Below are 21,712 nucleotides of genomic sequence, written 5' to 3' on the forward strand. Positions count from 1 at the left end.
TCTTTGCAATGAAAGGTTAGACTGTGTGGTGCCTAATGTGATGTAGGCAACATTTGGCCAAGGGTGGGCAGGTGGGGGAAACAGGCCTAGCATCTTTTTGTGAGTGTTCGGCAGCAGCGGGGTGAGGAGGCTCTGGAGCCCTGATATGTCCCACTCTGGTTGGGGTGGGCCATGCGCGAAGAGAGTCCTTGTACAATTTGCACTAATCAACGCTCATCTCTTTTTCAGGAGAAGAATGCTCATAATGCAGCAAAGTGGGTGAGGACTGGTGGTGGCCAGGTGCAGTTAGCGATTCTCAGCCACTTTGAGCAGGAGGCCCTGGATTTGCAGAGGCGCCATGCACCCAGGTCCACCGGTGTCGGTGAGGCTGGGGTGCCACGGGCAGGTATGTATGTCCAGCAGTGAGGTCACCATTGTTCTCCCAACAACAATAGCAGTGCTGAATGTTCAGTGATTGAAGTTTGCAACATGGCTTGACCATTGCTTATGGAAGGATGAGTGCATAATGATCCAGGGGACAGGGATGCACATTGTCATTTTCTCCACGTTAACTGATCCAATGTCCTTGTTTTTCCTTTCAGCATCAACGGAGCAGGGCTGGGAGGAGGAGCAGCAAATGCCCCCTCTCACACCTGAGGGCCCTGAAGTCTCACCAGCGTCACACCGTCTCTGCCAGGCAGGCACCAGCGCAGATACTAGCACCTCAATGGGAATTAGAACATTGGCTAATGTCCCCGGGTACAGCGGTGAGGCCACTTCACAGTCGCTGGAGAAGCTGGCGGAGACAGAGAGTGCCCATGGTGCCAGCAGTCGGAGGACTGCAGGGGACCAGGCATATGCTGAATCGGTGCCTGATGATCGGCCTCTGGAGTCATCCGCGACGCAGCAGCTGCAGGAAATGCGGCCAGGTGTGCAGGAGCATCTGGGGGAGATACATGAGGCAATGCTTGGCTTGGTCTCCGTGGTGGAGGAGTCTACGTGGATGATCACCGAAGCAATGAGCCTCATGTCTGAGCACTCTGCGTCCCCCATGGAGAGACTGGCGACTCTCATGGAGAGGCTCCTCCAGGAGGCCCATCAGGGCTTCCTGCGGATGCACTCTGACCAGCAAGCCCTCACATCAGCATTGACCTCAACTGGTCAGTGCCAGTGTGGGAGATGGTCTGGGCACCAAGTTTCCCAGCTCGGTGCCCATCCACCCACAGTAAGCAGTGAGGTCCGAAACGACCTCACATCGGCACAGCAGCTGCCTGTCGTCTCTGCAGGCTCCTCTCAGGATGCTCCAGATGAGGGCGGCTGCTCCTCTGCCCCTCTGCCAGTGACCATTGCATCTGGTGAAGCTGCGACAACTGGGGAGATGCCAGCTGTGGAACTGGCAGCTCCCTCCCAGGCGGGGCCAACACAGGCTCCATGGGCCAGAGGACAACCGCCAAGGTCATCGAGGCAAACAGGACAGCAGAGTCAGCAGGCTGTCTCAGATGCCACTCCCAGTGAGGGGGCAGCACCAAAACGTAGCACCCGGAAACATAAACATAAAGCACCTTAGGCACAGCATGGGTTTATCACTGGTGCTTTTGTGTTGACCCGAGATGAGGTCTTTATGAGTTGGTGTGATTTTGAACACCTTTGTCATTTTGTTTCCTATAGTTTCTTTGCTTGTGATATCAAATTCAAACATGTGACCATGGCTAAGGGTGCCTCTTTTCTTCTACGGGTGGATGGTTTCCAAAAATGTTATGAGTGTTTTGTGGGATATTCAGCTTTATTAACAAGGCCCTTAGTAAATGTTCCTAACCTGGCAGATTTTGCACTTAGGTATCGAGTATGGAGCCTACAGCCCAGGCTTCTCCTGGAGGTCCATCTGTGGTGTGCGAGCTGAAGGTTTGTTGGATTAAAGCCTCCCAGGTGTCCCTGCCTCCCTGGTGTATATCCGGGTCAGCGTCTACCCCCTCAGCATTTCCCTGTGCATGCTCATCCTCGGACTCACTGCTGGACTCATCATGCCAGACGCAGCCACTGTGTCGACATCTTCATCGACCACTGCGTCCCCCCTTTCCAGTGCACGATTGTGGAGAGCGCAGCATGCAACCACGATCACCAACACATGATCTGGGGGGGTACTGGAGTGCGCCCCCTGAGCAGTCCAGGCATCGGAAGTGCATCTTGAGAAGACCGATGGATCTCTTCACCACAGCCCTTGTGAGGCGTGGCTCCTATTGTACCGCTGCTCAGCTTCTGTTCTTGGATGGCAGAGAGGCGTCATGAGCCACTTTCTGAGGGGATAGCCCTTGTCAACCAGCAGCCAGTCATCAAGCCGGGCCGGAGCACTGAAAAGCCCCGGCACCTGGGAGTGTCTGAGGATGTAGGCGTCATGGGAGCTGCCTGGGTACCTTGCACTGACTTGTAGAATCTGCATCCTGTGATCACACACTATCTGCACATTCATGGAGTGGAAGCCCTTCCTGTTGATGAAGGCACCGGGCTCACCTGCTGGTGCCTTGATGGCCACATGTGTAGAGTCTATTGCCCCCTGGACACGGGGGAAGACAGCAATCGCTGCGAAACCTCTGGCTCACTGTGTCTGACTTGCCTGGTCCCAACAGTAGTGGATGAAGGTCAATGCACACCTGAACAGAACGTCTGTAACCTGCTTGACGTGTGTGGACAGCTGTTTGGGAGACACCGCAAAGGTCACCCACCAACCCCTGGAAGGAGCCAGAGGCATAGAAGCTGAGGGCAGCTGTGACCTTTAGAGCCGCTGGCATGGGGTGTTCACAGTTAGGGGAGATCTCAGGGCCAATCATCTGACAGATATAGTGGACTGTCTTCCTTGAGAGACGGAGCCTCCTTTGGCACTGCACCTCAGACATATTGAGGTAGCTGCTTCACCGCCTCTATACCCTGGCAGCAGGATAGTGACGTCTTCTGTGGCCCCTTACGCCTTGGACTACCTCTTGGTCCTGCACCCCTTTCGCCTGCGGATGTCCTCCCAAAGGTGGCTCCCCCAGAGGCTGAATGTGCACTCCTGCCCTCCTCCCCCTTCTAGCCCTCCCTTCCTCCTCAGAGGAGGTGCCTCCAGTGGACAGTTCAGCTCCCATTCCCAGACTAAGGGAAGGCTTCCTGAAACTTGCAGGCCCAAAAAAGATTCTTTATGCAGAGTGCTGACCTGAAGGTTGAGTCTAGACTAAGCAGTTGGTATGTGTTTTGAAGTATTGCAGATCACACAGGCAAGTTTCAGTAGCTTTGAAAAAAACATTATTTGACAGAGCACACTCGCGACCCCAGTGAGCCTTCTTATCCCGCCCATGGATGAGGTTTATCCAAAAGTGTCCTACCCTTCTGCCCGTTGCACCGATGGGCGCCAAAAAATCACCGTCAATTGGTGCCTCAAGGGACCCTTAATTAATGGCAACGATTCGCCCAATGAAACATCGCTCTGGCGCCCGGTAACGTCGGGACACTCGCCCGACATCACCGCGCATCATTTTACATGCGGACATGCCAACGAGAAATTCTGGCCATGGTAAGAGGGATACTTTCCCTGTATAGATTAGGCCATGAGGTCAACCCACAAAACATTAATGAAAGGTGATGTATTCATTAATCTTGAACAAACAAAAGGTTAATCAATAATCCATAGACTGCTGAACCTCCTTGTCCCTCAAATTCTCAGTTCTAGTGTTGCTGTTGACCTGTGGTTACTAACTGAGTGGCACACCAATAATGCTCATTCTGTTTTTTATGTACAAATTATTCACTGTATTCACTGGAGTTTAGAAGAATGAGAGGGGGTCTCATTGAAATGTATAAAATTCAGACACGGATGGACAGACTGGATGCAGTGATGATATTTCCTCTGGCTGGGGGGGGGTCTAGAACAATGGGTCACAGTCTCAAGATACAGGGATAGACCATTTAGGACTGAAATGAGGAGAAACTTCTTCACTCAGAGGGTGGTGAATCTACGGAATTCTCTACCACAGAAGACTGTGGAGGTCAAGTCACTGAATATATTTAAGAAGGAAATAGATAGATTTCTGGACTCTAAAGGTGTCAAGGGATATGGGGAGAGCACAGGAGTAAAGCATTGAGATAGAGGATCAGCCATGATCATATTGAATTGCAGAGCAGGCTCAAAGGGCTGAATTACCTACTCCTGCTCCTATTTTCTATTTCTATGTCTGTGGCTTGGAGGGGAACTTGCAGGTGGTGGTGTTCCCATGCATTTGCTGCCCTTGTCCTTCTTGTAGCGGTCGTAGGTTTGGAAGGTGCAAATTCCTAATATGGAAGGTGCTCTTTAACATTCATAAATAAATAGGCTAATATTTTGAAGTGTTCTGTTTCATGTTCCAAATTTTAGTATACCTTACATCACAGTTTACTACAAAACAAGGGTGGAACAAGAAACTGTGAGACAAGAATAAGTAACATGGATGCTAACATGAAACCATATGATTTACTGTTTTTATCATAAGCCTAGTTCAAAGATTTTTCCCGAACAACGTGGCCTCATCATTCATATTTGCAGTAATTCTTTAAAGGTCTGGGTAAGTCTAGCCAGTCGATGGCCAGTCTATGCATTATGCACCTCTGAACAAGCTGACGGCACAGAGTCTGTAGAGATGGAACTGCAGAAAAAGAAGAATGAAAAGTGACATTGTTAATCACACATCTCCTAGGTGCTTATGCATTTGGGATATAACTATCAATCAGGACATACATATTTATCTGTGCACCATTGACATTTGATCCAGAGACCCAGAGCATTTGTGAAGGGCCACAAACACAAGCATTGATTTGATTGGAGGACTGTCTCTTGGGTCTATTATGCATTCATCTCATCAGATCTTTTTTGAAATGTTCTTGTTTTTCTCTTTGAGGGTTGTGAGGGAGAATTCAAATCGGAATTCACACACTTCTTGGCCTAATGTATTGCCATTCCAAAAGCACTTTATTATAATAATGTTTTATCTGTCTAGTTTTGTTGCTCTGGTACACTGTATACAAACAGCCATTTCTCTAAATGAAAACATGATTGTGCAGTCCTGCTGTGAGCCAATTCAACTCACCTATTGATTTAATTTACGATTTATCTAAAAATTGACAGCCTGTCTGTTAATTATTTTTAAAAGAAATTGATTGATTAAAAAGTACGGCTGTCGCTATAGAGATAAAAGGAACCTGTTTCCTATTTATATAGCTGACTTGGAGTGGCCAATGAAGTAATTGACTATTTTGTACAAAGATTTTGAACAAACTTAACAGTGTTTAGCTTTAGATTCGCCAATTTTTTATTATTTCATGGGATCTGGGTGTCGCTGGCAAGGCCAGCATTTTTTTCCCATCCCTAATTGCCCTCAAATTGAGAAGCTTGCTGGGCCATTTCAGAGAAGTAACCACATTGCTGTGGGTCTGGAGTCAAATGTAGGCCAGGCCAGGTAAGAATGGCAGATTTTCTTCCTTAAAAAACATTAGTGAACCAGATGGGTTTTTAAAACAATTGATGATAGTTGTCATGGTTAATAGTACTCACGCTAGCTTCGTACTCCAGATTTAAGGGGTGATGGTGAGGTGATGGTAATGTTATTGTACTAGTAATCCAAAGGCCGTAGCTAATGATTTGGGGATACAGGTTCAAATCCCACCTTCGCAGCTGGTGGAATTTAAATTTAATTAATTAATCAAAAAAAAAACCTGGAATGAAAGTCAGTCTTTGTAATGGTGACCATGAAATTATCATTGAATGTTGTAAAAATCCATCCAGTTGCATAATGTTCTTTAGGGAAGAAAATCTGTCATACTCACCTGGTCTGGCCTGCATGTGAACCCAAGCCCATGACAATGTGGTTGACTCTTAACTGGACCTAGACTAGACTGGGCCTCTGAAATGTCCCAGCAAGCCACTCACTCAGTTCAAGAACAATTAGGGATGGCAAAAAATGCTGGTCTTTCCCACATCCCATGAAAGAATAATTTTTTAAAAAATTAATAATTGAGTTCAAATCCCACCACTGCAGCTGTGACATGAACCCATGTCCCCAGAGCATTAGCCTGGGCCTTTGGATTACTAGTCTAGTGACATTACCACAACACCACCATCTCTCCCTACTGAATACATGATATATGATAAGATGAATGCACTAAGTTAGGTTTGTAAAATAAGAACTATTACAATTTCAAAAATAGGAGCCCAGTTTTTATTCTAGCACATACTTAAGAATCACATATGCAACACACCTTGTGAAAAAGGCATTTAGGAGTATACATACAATGTTATTCATTAAATAAATAAATTGAAAGATTACACTAATGTAACAAATCCAATCTGGTGATACTTACGACCATAGTCCACTTGTATGATCCTCACAGTCTTAGTGGAAGCAAACACATCCACAACAGCATAAAGAGGCTGGTTTGTGGGGATTCCTCTTGCACAAGGACCCATGTCCTCTCCATTGATGACAATGTGCATTTCCCCCATATTAGCATGAATGATATACAAGACCCCAACCCTGCTTCCTCTGGCAGTCGCAGGAAGAACGTTAGTCTTATACAGTTGATCCAAAAGGTGACTGTACCTTCCTGGTCTGCTTCTTCCCACCAGCTTGTCCTTGGGGATCTTACATTTTCCAATTTGCAGATAGGCCTCCATAGAACAGAGTGGTGTTGGAGCAGGACTGGACTCCTGATCATCAGTGGAGACCTTATTGTGATTCCTGGTTATTGCAAAAACCCAACTGCTCCCCAGGTTTACCAAATCAGGGAGAGAATACTCTGGAACTGACTCTAGGTTTCTTGGATCGTGTGCTGTCAAACCAATCCTTACATTACCGCACCAGCCTAACTCTTTCTCTTCAATTTCTACAAGGAAAATTTTGTCAGGATCCAAAGGTTCTTTGCTGAAACAAACCCCATTGCCGAAGCTCTCAGCTCTTGTCGCCTGAGTCTGAGAATCATCCAGTCTCACGTTGGTTCCATGAATGTGGTGGAAACGTAAATACGGACCTGACATTGCAGCCATTTCTGTGATCCTTACTGCTTCAGCTATTTTTAACCACAGCAGGAATTTGTGTTACGCATCAGTTTGGAGGCTGACAGCTGGTGTGGAGAGGCTGACATAACTGAAGCCCATGTATTAACCCTGCTCTTTAGCAAGGTCTTCCCATTTGAACAGTAAATATTCCTCTATATAAATACAACAGATGCTAAAAATCTGAAATATAAACAGAAAATGTTGGAAATACTCAGGTCAGGCAGCCTCTGTGGCGGGAGAAAAGCAAAGTTAACCAGCAGAATTTTTCAAGGTTGTTGCAGGCGGGTTCAGTTGTGAGCAGGGTGGGAAAGGCCCAAAAAAGGACTTTGGGTCAGGATCCCAGTACAACACGCCCCCTTGCAGCTTCCTCCAAGGGAGGCTTGTGAGTTGAGAGGGAAATGTGTCAGTGAGTGTGTTACAAGGTATGCGTTGTGGGCTAGTCATAGCTGAATAGCTGGCAATATGTGGAAGCTGAGAAATGTGGTGTGAAGCTTGCAGCAGTGGTAAGGACATGCGAGGATGGAGCATATGAAAGTTATTCAGGAATGAGGGCTGATTGCTGATGGGTAAGTGATGCAGTTGTGTTTGAGAAGTGTGTGACATTTCAACTTATAGCTGAAATCACCACTCCAACAGGATCAACTACCACCGATCATCAGGAGATCAATGATCAATTCAAAATTTTTAATTCCACTCTTTATAGCTCAGAATCCTTTTTAGGTCCTGGTTTATTTAAAAATTTTTTTGATAGTATGGGCATCCCACCTCTAATGTCTGACTGTATGAATGCGTGAGAAGTTTCCCTTTCCCAAGATGAAATACTAAAGGCATTAAATCTATGCAAAGTAATAAGGCACCAGGGCCCGATGGAATTCCAATAGAGTTTTATTAAAAAATTCTTATCACAACTTCCTCCATTATTATTGTCTGTTTTCAAAATGCTTTCTCTCTAAAACGCTCCCTCTTATGCTGAGTGAGGCATTTTTGTCTATTCTTTTAAAGAGGGATAAGGATCCTCTGCATTGCAGTCCATACCGGCCTATTTCCCTTTTAAATGAGGATGACGAGATACTAGCTAAAGCCTTAGCTCACCATCTCGAACCTGTCCTTCCATCTATTATCTCTCCTAACCAGACAGGTTTTATACAGGGCAGGCAATCCTTCTTTAATTTAAGGCATCTTTTCAATATTATTCATATGCATTCAGTTACTCCTCTCCCTGAGGTTGTTATAACTATGGATGAAGAAAAGGCTTTTGATAGAGTGCAATGGGACTACCTTTTCTTCACTTCAAAAATTTGGATTTGGACTAATTTTTATAAAATTTATAAACCTATTGTATTCCTCACTGGTTACTCCAGTACGTACAAATAATATCCAAACTAAACTCTTTGACCTCCATCGAGGTACCAGACAGGGCTGTGCCCTTTCCCCACTACTTTTCACAGACCTGTGGAGATATACAGGGTGTTATATTGGGTGGAGTCGAGCAGAAACTCTCCCTATATGCTGATGACCTGCTTCTTTACACCTTTGCTCCAGCCCCATCTCTCTCACATATTTTCTCTATCCTTGAGCGACGTGGTCATATTTCAGGTTTTAAAATTAATTTACAAACTGAAATTTTCCTATTAACTTTATTGCACACAGTTTCCTTCTTTTTTCCCTCCCCTTCCCTCTCTCTCTCAGAACTATGATCTGCCCCACACACAGTTCTTTCGCTATTTACAAATCAGAGATTTTGCTCTCAAAAAAAAAATCGCCCAGTTTCCTCTATTGCCCTCTAAATCACCAAGATATTGTATTAGATCTAAATCCTTTTGTTAGAGGAATCATTTCCAAATTGTATTCTCTAATTTTTTCACAACACTGCCCTTCGCTTTCTATCTTTAAAAACTTTTTGGGAGCAACATTTTGACTCAGACTTATCGGAAGATAAGTGGAAGTGTATACATTCCTCATCTGTATTTGCAAGACATGTGTTGTTGCAATTTAAATTCTTACATCGTATCCATCTACCCAAGGTGAAATTATCTAATATTTATCCAGTTTGATTCAACCTGTGATAAATGCCATACTGCCCCAGCCTCTCTAATTCATATGTACAGGTCGTGTCCTAAACTGGCTTTGTTATGGACAAAATGTTTTAGATCACTCTCACATATTTTCAGTAGCAACATTGAACCTTCTCCTATTACAGCACTCTTTGGAGCGGAACCAAATGGCATCCCTCTTACAAAAATTGCACTCATATTTTCAACATTATTGGCTCAACGTATTATTCTATTAAATTAGAAACAGTCTGCCTTGCCTTCTTTTACTATTTGGATACGTTATCTTATGCAGAATCTTAAACTTGAGAAAATAAAGTACATGATAAGAGGCTCCACAGATGGATTTTATATAGCTTGGCAACCTTTCTTAGATTGCTTTGACGAACTACAGCTCTCTACTTTCATATAACTGACCCTAATTAGATCGTACGTATTATATCAGGTGAATTGTTGTTGATTTTCTTAATTTTCATTTTTTGTGGGGTTATGGAGGGTTTTTTTTCTCTTTCCTTTTTCTTCTTCATCCTCTCACTTCTCTTTTTCTTTCTTTCTCTTTCTCTTCTGAACGTAAGTACATTGAATTATTGCTGTACTGTAAGCTTTTTTTTTGTACGAAAAAAATAAAAAAGAAGTGCATGACTTTGGTGGTGCAGTGGGTAAGAGATGGCACTTGGAAGATTCATGGAGATTGGATGGGAAGGTGGAATGAAGGCTGATGATGAGCCTTGATCTTGTTAAATGGCAGAGCAGGGTAGAGGGACCAAATGGCCTACTCCTGCACCTATTTCTTATGCTCTTATGATCCGGCAGGGAACCCTCATGTCTCTAGCAGGAAGCCAATTGTGGAAATTTAGCAGGCAATTAGGAGCCTTTATAATCATGGACTTTTTCCCCCAAAATATACTTTGTTCATAAAATTTATAAAAGTACATACAGTTCAAAGTTGATGTTGAGTAAGGTGCAACACCAAATCAGTTTCTTACAATGCTGTATGTTACTGGTTACGTTTACCAATATTCATTACATGTCAAACATACAGTTTGAGGGAAAACAAAAACAGAATTACCTGGAAATACTCAGCAGGTCTGGCAGCATCGGCGGAGAAGAAAAGAGTTGACGTTTCGAGTCCTCATGACCCTTCAGCAGAGCTGAGTGAAGTTAGGAGAGGGGTGAAATATAAGCTGGTTTAAGGTGGGGGGTGGGGGGGAGGGGGTAGAGAAGTTGGGTTGGGGGGGGTGATTGTAGGGAAAAGCAAGCAGTGATAGGAGCAGATAATCAAAAGATGTCACAGACAAAAGGAACAAAGAGGTGTTGAAGGTGGTAATATTATCTAAGAGAATGTGCTAATTAAGAATGGATGGCAGGACACTTAAGGTACAGCTCTAGTGGGGGTGGGGTGGAAAGACTGACAGGGTATTACAGTTATAGATTTAAAAATAATGGAAATAGGTGGGAAAAGAAAAATCTATATAAATTATTGGAAAAAACAAAAGGGAGAGCAGGGTGGAGTGTTAAAATGCTCTCTTGCCCACATGTCGGTCCTTGGCTTGCTGCATTGTTCCAGTGAAGCCCAACGCAAACTGGAGGAACAGCACCTCATCTTCCGACTAGGCACTTTACTGCCTTCTGGGCTGAATATTGAATTCAACAACTTTAGATCTTAAACTCCCTCCCCCATCCCCACCCCCATTTCTGTTTCTTCCCCCTCCCTTTTGTTTTTTCCAATAATTTATATAGATTTTTCTTTTCCCATCTATTTCCATTATTATTAAATCTATAACTGTAATGCCCTGTCAGTCTTTCCACCCCACCCTTACTAGAGCTGTACCTTAAGTGTCCTGCCATATTCTTAATTAGCACATTCTCTTAGATAATATCACCACCTTCAACATCTCTTTGTTCCTTTTGTCTGTGACATCTTTTGATTATCTGCTCCTATCACTGCTTGCTTGTCCCTACAACCACCGCCGCCCCCCCACCACCCCCCCCCCCACCAACTTCTCTCCGCCCCCCCACCCCCCCACCTTAAACCAGCTTATATTTCACCCCTCTCCTAACTTCACTCAGTTCTGCTGAAGGGTCATGAGGACTCGAAACGTCAACTCTTTTCTTCTCCACCGATGCTGCCAGACCTGCTGAGTTTTTCCAGGTAATTTTGTTTTTGTTTTGGATTTCCAGTATCCGCAGTAGTTTTTTGTTTTTATACAGTTTGAGGGGTTTATTCCAGTTTCCAGCCCGTTGGTATCCAATGGTTGAAAAGCCTTAGATTGTGGCCTTTCCCCATTGCGCCTCTGCGACGGCTGTTCCAAGCATTAGTACGTCCCTCAGCATGTAATTCTTGTCTTTGGAACACGCCCGTCTGCAATACTTGTTTATGGACAACTCTCTGCACTGGAAAACCAGCAAGTTCCAGGCAGAATCACCACATTAATGGTTCTCCAGCTGCAGTTGATGTTTGTCTCTCTGTGCGTCCCTTGAGAACAGCCCGTAGAGCACAGAGTATTGCATCACAAAGCTGCTCAGCATGAACCTTGACAAAAACTACCATCTCTTTCCAGTACAAGGTGGACAGCGGCCTCTTCCCTACCACAGGCAGCTACCTCCAGGGCAACGTGTGGAGGGGGTGAGACTCTGGGCATGTAGGGAGGATCTCACGGGGAGTTTTTCTCACCACCAGCCAATCTTGGTGCCTGTTTTAAAGTTCTGGTGATGAGGCATTCTGCCAAACTACTTTGACAGTCTGCTCAGAGAACCATCCGACAACATCCACCATCTCCTTTTTCCACAGGACTTCAAGGATGTTCCGTGCTGACCACTGCCTAGTGGACTTGTGGTCAAAGCAGGGGTGGATTTACAATGAAACACACTGTGCCATGGCATGGACCCCCAAATGACAGGCTGGCCCCAAAATGATGAGTGACTGTTGAATTGTTGGAAGTGCCGTCTTTCAGCTGGGTCGTTAAACTGTCTGCACAGCTGTATACAAAAAAAATCATCTGGCAGTTTACCCCCTCTCAAGACACTAAAACAAACCATTATGGGGAGTCAAGTCAGAACTTGGGCAGAGTCTGCCAAGTCTTTGCAAGAGCATCTACAGCAAGCCGAGGAGGAGCTTTAGGAATTGCAGGTTAAAATTAGCCATGGGGAGTGTGGCAACTCCAGCCTCATGGCTGAGGGGAAAAACCTGCGGATATGGGTACTGGAGATGGAGGGTAAGGATGAGGAGATAACCAAGGAAGAAAATAAAACATTAGTTAAGCCACAGCTTGAGTACTGTGCGCAGTTCTGGTCGCTGCACTATAGGGTGTGATTGCACTGGAGAGGGTGCAGAGGAGATTCACCAGGATGTTGCCTGGTCTGGAGATTTTCAGCTATGAAGAGAGACTGGATAGGCTAGGGTTGTTTTCCTTTGAGTAGGGGGAGGCTGAGAGGGGTCCTGAGAGAGGTATACAAAATTATGAGGGGCATAGATAGGTAGATAGGAAGAAACTTTTCCCCTTAGTGGAGGTGTCAATAACCAGGGGGCCTAGATTTAAGGTAAGGGGAAGGAGGTTTAGAGGGGATTTGAGGAAAAGAATTTTCACCCAGAGGGTGGTTGGACTCTAGAACACACTGCCTGAGGGGGTTGGTATAGGCACGAACTCTCACAACATTTAAGAGGTATTTAGATGAGCAATTGAAACACCATAACATACAGGGCTATGGGCCAAGTGCTGGAAAATGGGATGAGAATAGATAGGTGCTTGATGGCCGGCATGGACACGGTCAGCTGAAGGGCCTGTTTCTGTGCTGTAAAACACTACAGGCAGAATTTTCCCATTGGCATGTGGGGGCGGGACCCACACACTGACATGTAAAATGACGCTCGCCCGACGTCACTGCGCGCCATTGTGATATTTCGTTGGGCAGGCGTGCATTGATCTCTGATACATGTCGGCCATTAATTAATGGGCTACCTAAGGCCCTTGAGGTGCCAATTGATGGCGATTTTTCAGTGCCCATGCGATCTTCAAGTTGTCTCACGGGTGCAACAGGCAGGCGGGTAGGATACATTTGGATAAACCTCATCCACAGGCGGGATAAGAGGGCTCATAGGGGTCGCGAGTGCACTCTGTCAAATTTTGATTTTTCAAAGTTACTGATACTTGCCTGTCTGATCTGCAGTACTTCAAAAAGCATACCAGCTGCTTGGACTGGACACACAGCCTTCAGGTCAGCACTCTGCAGCGGGACACCCCATGCCAGTGGCTCTGAAGATCACAGCTGCCCTCAACTTCTATGCCTCCGACTCTTTCCAGGGGTCGGTGGGTGATCTTTGCGGTGTCTCCCAATCAGCTGTCCACACTTGTTTCAAGCAGGCTACAGATGCTCTGTTCAGGCATGCATTGACCTTCGTCCACTACCGTTGGGACCAGGCAAGCCAGACACAGCGAGCCAGAGGCTTCGCGGCCATTGCTGGCTTCCCCCGCATCCAGGGTGCAATAGACTGTACACATGTGGCCATCAAGGCGCAAGCAAGTGAACCAGGAGCCTTTGTCCAAAGGCTTCCACTCCATGAACATGCAGATAGTGTGTGATCAGAAGATGCAGATTCTACAAGTCTGTGCCAGGTACCAAGGCAGCTCCAATGACGACTACATCCTCAGACACTCCCAGGTGCCGGGGATCTTCAGTGTTCTGGCTCGGCTTGATGGATGGCTGCTGGGTGACAAGGGCTATCCCCTTAGAAGGTGGCTCATGACGCCTCTCCGCCATCCAAGAACAGAAATTGAGCAGCGGTACAATAGGAGCCACGCCTCACAAGGGCTGTGGTGGAGAGATCCATCGGTCTTCTCAAAATGCGCTTCCAATGCCTGGACTGCACACTCCAGTACCACCCAGATCGTGTGTTGCTGATAATGGTTGCATGCTGCGCTCTCCACAATCTTGTGCTGGAAAGGGGGGACGCTGTGGGTGACGAAGATGTAGATGCAGTGGCTGCGGCTGCACACGATGAGTCCAGCAGTGAGTCCGAGGATGGGAATGCACAGGGAAATGCTGAGGGAGTAGACGCTCACCTGGGCATACTCCAGGGAGGCAGGGACACCCAGGAGGCTTTAATCCAACGAACCTTCAGCTAGCACACCACACATGGACCTCCAAGACAAGCATAGGCTGCAGGCTTTATATGCGATACCTCAGTGCAAAATTTGCCTGGACAGGAACATTAACTAAGGGCCTTGTAAATAAAGCTGAATGTCCCACAAAGCATTCATAACATTATTGATAACCATCTGCTAGCAGATGAAAAGAGGCACCCTCAGCCATGGTGACATGTCTGAATTTAATATTATAACAAAAGGAACTTAAGAAAACAAAATGACAAAGGTGTTAAACATCACACCAACTCATAAAGACCTCATTGCAGGCCAACACAAAAGCACCGGTGACAAACCTGTGGTGTGCCTAAGGTGCCTTATGTTTACGTTTTTGGGTGCTACGTCTTGGTGCTGCCCCCTCGCTGGGAGTGGCATCTGAGACAGCCTGCTGACTCTGCTGTCCTCGCTGATCTTGGAGGGCAGCTGCTGCGCTGACGTGAGGTCGCTTCGGATCTCCCTGCTCACCATGGATGGATGGGCACCGAGCTGGGAAACTTGGTGCCCAGACCATCTCCCACACTGGCACTGACCAGCTGAGGTCAATGCTGATGTGAGGACTTGCTGGTTCAAGCGCATCCCCTGGAAGCCCTGATTGGTCTCCTGGAGGAGCCTCGCCACAAGAGTCGCCACCATCTCCATGGAGGATGCATGGCACTCGGCCATGAGGCTCATTGCATTGGCGATGGACTGCGTAGACTCCTCCACCATGGACACCAAGCCAAGAATAGCCTCATGTATCTCCACCAGATGCCACCGCACACCCTGCTGCATTTCCTGCATTTGCTGCGTCGCGGACGACTCCAGAGGTGCATCATCAGGCAGCAACTGAGCATGTGCCTGGTCCCCTGCGATCCCCCGACTGCTGGCGCCATGGGCACTCTCTGTCTTTGCCAGCTCCTCCAGCAACTGTGAAGTGCCCTCACCACTGTGTCCCGGGACACTAGCCGATGTTTTAATTCCCACTGAGGTGCTAGTATCTGCGCTGGTGCCTGCCTGGCAGAGATGGTGTGATGCTGGTGAGACTTCAGGGCCCTCAGGATGTGAGAGGGGGCCCCTGCTGCTCCTCCTCCCGGCTCTGCTCCACTGATGTTGAAAGGAAGAACAAGGACATTGGATCAGTTAACATGGAGACAATGACAATGTGCATCCCTGTGCCCTGGATCATTATGCGCTCATCCTTCCGTAAGCAATGGTCAATCCATGTTGCAAACTTCAATCACTAAACATTCAGCACTGCCATGGCTGTTAGGAGAACAATGGTGCCTAACTACTGTGCAAACATACCTGTCTGTGGCACCCCAGCCTGACCGACACCAGTGGACCTGGGCGCATGGCACCTCTCCAGGTCTACGGCCTCTTGCTCGAAGTGTACTGAGAATCGCCACCTGGGCTGGCCCTCCACCAGTCCTCACCCACTCAGCGGCATTATGTGCATCCTTCTCCTGAAAAGAAGAGCATTGATTCATGCTACTTGTACCTGGTTTCTCTTCACGGACGGCCCACCCCAACCAGAGTGGGACATTGCAAGGCTCCAGTTCCTCCTCACCCTGCTGCTGCCGAACACTCACACAAAGAAGCTAGGCCTGTCCCCCCTCCCCCTCGGCCACATGCTGCCTACATCACATTAGGCACCACACAGTCTAACCTTCCATAGCAAGGAGGTGCAAGCATGTGGAGCGCAGAGGGCAGCAGATGGATTGGTGCCACGCCACCTTGAAGCTCCCCTCCCAGCATGTCATCACCCTGACTTTGACATGTCCTGGAGTTCTAGCACTGCGCCTAGGTGCAGATCCTCCAGGTTGCCCCCAAAACAGTCATGTGGGTCTCAGTGTACCACATGTTGCGGGGCAGAACCCATCTCATCACCACCCTCTCAGGGCGACCTCGGCATGGGAAATATCTGCTGGCTCACCCAGCGAAGGACACATACCGTCAATGATTCAATGCAGTAACTACACTCAGAGTTTGGGGAGGGGGAGGGGGAGGGGGAGGGGGGGTGCGCCAGGGGGGAAAGCCTACCTGCTGGGTTAAGTGACCAATGCCAACATGGTGCCCACCCTTCCTGATCGCAACAGGTTGTTGAAGCGCTTGCGACACTGGATCCACGTGCGTCACACCACGCCGTGGGCGCTCATGATCTCCGCCATCTCCTCCCAGGCACGTTTGGTCATGTGGGGGGGCCTTCTCCTCCCGTCCTGGGGTACACGGACCTCCCGCCGTGCTTCCACCTCCTCGAGGAGGGCAGCAAGGCAATCATCAGAAAAACGAGGAGCACAGTGCCCCCCTGCTCTACCCTCCTGCCTGGCCTGCTCACCAGCAGTGCTCTGGGGAGCCCTTCCACTGGCCATGATTCACAGCTTTTGAAAGGCTGCAGGAGCTTTTTAAAACAGGCCACCGGGAAGGCCATTGGACCCGGTGGTTATTGCAGTTCAACCACCGGCCGCCCACTCCCGCTGTCCTCGGGAGCCGCAATTCACGCTGGACGGGCCTTAATTGGCCCTCCTGTGTAAAATCGCGGCGTGGACCTGATTGTGTGTCCGTGCCCACTCCCGCTCCACCTGACAGGTAGAAAATTCTGCCCTATGACTCTAAGTGCAGGGCAGAGAACTGAAGGAAAGGCTGAAAGAGGAAGAGCTCCAGAGTAGGATTTTGAAACTGGAAGTGGAAAAAACTACAGAAAAGAATGGACAGAGGGTCAGCTGACAGCATGGGCTGATGTAATGGGCTGATCCAGGATTGGAAACCCACAATAAAAAAAACAAAAGTTGGGAACGCGGAGCTGACACCAGACTTAGTGTGTGGTGAGAGGTACTAGATTCAATCCGGCTTCACCAATGAACTGTTGAGTGAGGTGCGATTGAATTTGGATCTCAAGCACTTACATATCTCTCGCTCCACAATCCCTTTCCCCCTCCTCCCCAACTCCAAACCAACCAGTGTCTTACTAAAGAATAATGGGGCATTTTAAACTCTTATCGTGGCCCTTCTTGAGGAAGGGGTGGCCACATCAGTCTTAGGGGGCAAAAACACATTGCAGAAACTCTTCTTTGAGATCCCCAAAGGCACAGTTTTAGACAATTTGGAAGAATCATCTTTCACGTCAATGCTTTCAAAACGATTTCAATAAATGGAGAACGTACACAATAACCAGTCAATTAAAGTTTACAATGCCTCTTAAACCATGCGATCCAAACCCATTCTGTTAAACCTCCCAGTCCTGATTTTTATCCTTTCCAACAAATATTTCCCATCTTCACCCTCTGAATTTCCGATGCTGATAACTTGGGAAGTGGGAGTTGGATATTTTAATCCATTCCCGGGTTCTCTAATCGGAGGGAGTGAGCTATGTGTATTTTGTTTGGCTGTGATATTGGATTACACTGATGAGGACATATTTATGTTGTGGACATTATTAGCGGTAAGTCACAGCTTCATCCTTTCACTGTTTTGCCCCTCTCTCTCCCCCTCCCACTCCCCTTCCCTCCCCTCTCTCCACTTCCCTCCCTCTCTATCCTCCCTCTCCCCGTCCCTCCCCTCTCCTCTCTCTCCCCTCCCTCGACCTCCCTGTCCCCCTCCCTCGACCTCTCCGTTCCCCCTCCCTTGACCTCTCTGTCCCCTTCCCTCGCTCTCTCTTCCCCTCCCTCGCCCTCTGTCCCCCTCCCTTGCCCTCTCCCGCTCTCTCACCCTCTCTCTACCCCTCACACTCCCTCCCTCCACCCCGCTCTCTCTCTCTCTCTCGCCCCCTCCCTCCCGTTCCCCCCTCTCCCCACCCACTCTCTGTCCCCCTCCCTGCCCTCCTGCTCTCTCCTCCTTCCCCCGCTCTCTCTCCCCATCGCGGCGCTCCCGCTCGCTCCCCCTCCCCGGCCTCCTGCTTGGTCCCCCTCCCCCTGCTCGCTCCCCCTCTGTCCCCCTCCCCGCTCTCCCCCTCGCTCCCCTCTCTCTCCCCCTCCCTCGACCTCTGTCCCCCTCCCTCGACCTCTCTGTCCCCCTCCCGTGACCTCTCTGGTCCTCTCCCTCAACTTCTCTGTTCCCCCTCCCTCGACCTCCCTCTCCCCGTCCCTCCCTTCACTCTCCCCCTCCCTCCCCTCTCTCTCCCCCCCTCCCTTGACCTCTCTCTCCCCCTCCTTCTCCCTCCCTCGCCCTCTCTCTCCCCCCTCGCTCTCTCCCTCCCCCCTCTCTACCCATTGCCACCCTCTCTCTGCCCCTCACACTCCTCTTTCTCTCCCCCTCCCTCCTCCTCCTCATCCCTCCCCCCTCTCCCCTCTCCCTCCCTCTGCCCCCCTTCCCCTCCTGCCCCCTCCCCCCAAACCCTCCTGCTCCCTCCCCTCCTCTCTCTCCCCCTCCCTCGCCCTCTCTCTCCCCCTCCCTCTCTCCCCCACCCCCTCCCCTGCCACCCCGCCCCCTCTCACCCCCCACCCCCTCTCTACCCCCCCTCCCCCCCTCTCCCCCTTCCCATCCCCACCCCCCTCTCCCCCCCCCCCATCTTATTATTTAAATGGAGAGAAACTTCAGAATGTTTCTGTGCAGAGGGATCTGGGTGTCCTCGTGCATGAATCACTGAAAGCTAGTATGCAGGTACAGCAGGTAATAAGGAAGGCAAATGGAATTCTGGCATTTATTCCTAAAGGAATAGAGTATAAAAATAGGGAAGTGTTGTTGCAACTGTACAAGGCATTGGTGAGACCGCACCTGGAGTACTGTGCACAGTTTTGGTCCCCTTACTTGAGGAAAGATGTAGTTGCATTGGAGGCGGTTCAGAGGAGGTTCACTAGATTGATTCCAGAGATGCGGGACTTGTCTTATGAGGAGAGATTGAGCAGTTTAGGCTTATACTCACTAGAGTTTAGAAGGATGAGAGGAGATCTAATTGAAATATATAAGATGCTAAAGGGGATAGACAAAGTAGAGGTGGAGCGGATGTTTCCCCTTCGGGCATTCTAGATTGAGAGGCCATAGTTTTAGGCTAAGGGGTGGTAGATTTAAATCAGAGATGAGGAGGAATTACTTTTCTCAAAGGGTGGTGAATCTGTGGAATTCACAACCTCAGGGTGCAGTGGATGCCGGGACGCTGAATAAATTTAAGGAGGAGATAGACAGATTTTTAATTAGTAATGGGCTGAAAGGTTATGGGGAGAGGGCGGGAAATTGGAGTTGAGGCCGAAATGAGATCAGCTATGATCGTAATGAATGGTGGGGCAGGCTCGAGGGGCTGAATTATCTACTCCAATTCCTAGTTCTTACGTTCTCTCACCTCACCCCACTCCAACCCCCACCCCCACCCCCACTCCCCACCCCCACCCCTACCCCTACCCCCACCCCCACCCGGCACATCTCTCCCCCACCGACCCTCTATCCCCCTCTATCCACTCTGCGTCTTCTATCCCCCCTTCCCACCTCTCCCCCCACCGGTCTCCCTCCACCCACCCCTTCTCCCCGCACCCCCCTCCACTCCCCCCGCCCCCTCTACTCACGCCCTCCATTCCCCCCCTCCACTCGCTCCCTGCACTCTCTACTCATTCCAATCCCTCCACACCCCCTCTTTCCCCCTCCACTCCATACCCCTCCTCCTCTCTCCCTACCCCGCACCCTCTTTCCCTACCCCTCCCCCTCCACTCCCTACCCTGCCCCCTCTCTCCCCTTCCACTTCCTACCCCACCCCCTCTCTCCCCCTCCACTCCCTACCCCGCCCCTTCTCTCCCCTCCAATCCCTACCCGGCCCCTTCTCTCTCCTCCACTCCCTACCCCATCCTTTCTCTCCCCCTCCACTGCCTACCCCGCCCCATCTCTCCCCCTCCACTCCCTACCCCGCCCCTTCTCTCGCCCCTCCACTCTCTACCCCACCTCCTCTCTCCCCCCTCCACTCCATGCCCCTGCTCCTCTCTCCCTACCCCGCATCCTCTCTCCCTACCCCGCCCCCTCTCTCCCTACTCTGCCCCCTCTCTCCCTGCCCCGCCCCTTCTTTCCCCCTCCACTCCCTACCCCGCCACCTTTCTCCCCTTCCATTTCCTACCCTAGCCCCTCTCTCCCCTTCCACTCCCTACCCCACCCCTTCTCTCCCCCTCCACTTCTCTACCCTCCACTCCCTACCCCGCCCCTTCTCTCCCCTCCAATCCCTACCCGGCCCCTTCTCTACCCTCCACTCCCTACCCTATCCCTTCTCTCCGACTCCACTCCCAACCCCGCTCCTTCTCTACCCCTCCACTCCCTACCCCACACCTTCTCTCCCCCTCCACTCCCTACCACACCCCTTCTCTCCCCCTCCACTTCCTACCACGCCCCCTCTCTCCCTACACCGCCCCTTCTCTCCCCCTCCACTCCCTACCCCACCCCTTCTCTCCCCCTCCACTCCCTACCCCGCCCCTTCTCTCCCCCTCCACTCCCTACCCCACCCCTTCTCTCCCCCTCCACTCCCTACCCCACCCCTTCTCTCCCCCTCCACTCCCTACCCCGCCCCTTCTCTCCCCCTCCACTCCCTACCCCACCCCTTCTCTCCCCCTCCACTCCCTACCCCGCCCCTTCTCTCCCCCTCCACTCCCTACCTCAACTCCTCTCTTCCCCATCCACTACCTACCCCGCCCTTTCTCTCCCCCACCGCTACCTACCCCGCCCCTTCTCTCCCCCTCCACACCTTCTCTCCCCCTGCCCCTCTCTCTTCTCCCCACCCTCTCCCATCCCCCTCCCTCTCCCCCCTCCACATCCTCCCCATCTCTCTCCCCCCTCTCCTCCCTCCACACCCTCCCCATCTCTCTCCCCCCACCCCCTCCACATCCTCCGCCCTCTCTCCCCCTCCCTCTCCCCCTCTCCTCCTCCCTCTCCCCCTCCACACCCTCCCCATCTCTCTCCCCCTTCCACACCCTTCCCCTCTCTCTCCCTCCCTCTCCCCCCTCCACACCCTCTCCTCTATCCCCCTCCCTCTCCCCCCTCCACACCCTCCCCCTCTATCCCCCTCCCTCTCCACCCTCCAGACCCTCCCCCTCTATCCCCCTCCCTCTCCCCCTCCACACCCTTCCCCTCTCTCTCCCTCCCTCTCCCCCCTCCACACCCTCTCCTCTATCCCCCTCCCTCTCCCCCCTCCACACCCTCCCCCTCTATCCCCCTCCCTCTCCACCCTCCAGACCCTCCCTCTCTATCCTCCTCCCTCTCCCCCTCCACACCCTCCTTCCTCTCTCCCCCTCCCTCTGCTCCCTCCACACCCTCCCCATCTCTCCTCCTCCATGCTCTCCCCCTCTTCCTCCCCCCTTCACACCCTCCCCCTCTCTCTCCCCCTCCCGCTTCTCCTCCCGCTCCCTCTCTCTCTCCCCCTCCCGCTCCCCCTCTCTCTCTCCCTCAGATTCTCTTCTCCTCCTTATAGACTCTCTCTCTCTTCTCCCCTCATACTCCCTTCTCTCTCTTCCCCCCCTCATACACTCTCTCTTTTCTCCCCCTATCATGAAGCTATTAATGTATATAATGTTATTGCAAATATTTTTTTAAAAAAAGTTCAGTTT

The 21,712-nt window shown here is 50.0% G+C and overlaps 1 protein-coding gene across 1 annotated transcript; it reads right to left on the reverse strand.

Annotated features, from left to right (window-relative positions):
- Positions 1-4,335: 4,335 nt before the first annotated feature.
- Positions 4,336-7,294, reverse strand: neurl2 (neuralized E3 ubiquitin protein ligase 2). The gene is made up of 2 exons (XM_078555415.1): positions 6,340-7,294; positions 4,336-4,628 (listed from the first exon to the last, which is right to left on the reverse strand). The coding sequence occupies exons 1-2, from the start codon at positions 7,019-7,021 to the stop codon at positions 4,513-4,515; spliced, it is 798 nt and encodes a 265-aa protein (XP_078411541.1). The 5' UTR covers positions 7,022-7,294; the 3' UTR covers positions 4,336-4,512.
- Positions 7,295-21,712: the final 14,418 nt, after the last annotated feature.

The sequence above is a fragment of the Cetorhinus maximus genome, chromosome 13, assembly GCF_964194155.1.
Source record: "Cetorhinus maximus chromosome 13, sCetMax3.hap1.1, whole genome shotgun sequence".
In the NCBI taxonomy this organism is placed as follows: Eukaryota; Metazoa; Chordata; class Chondrichthyes; order Lamniformes; family Cetorhinidae; genus Cetorhinus; species Cetorhinus maximus.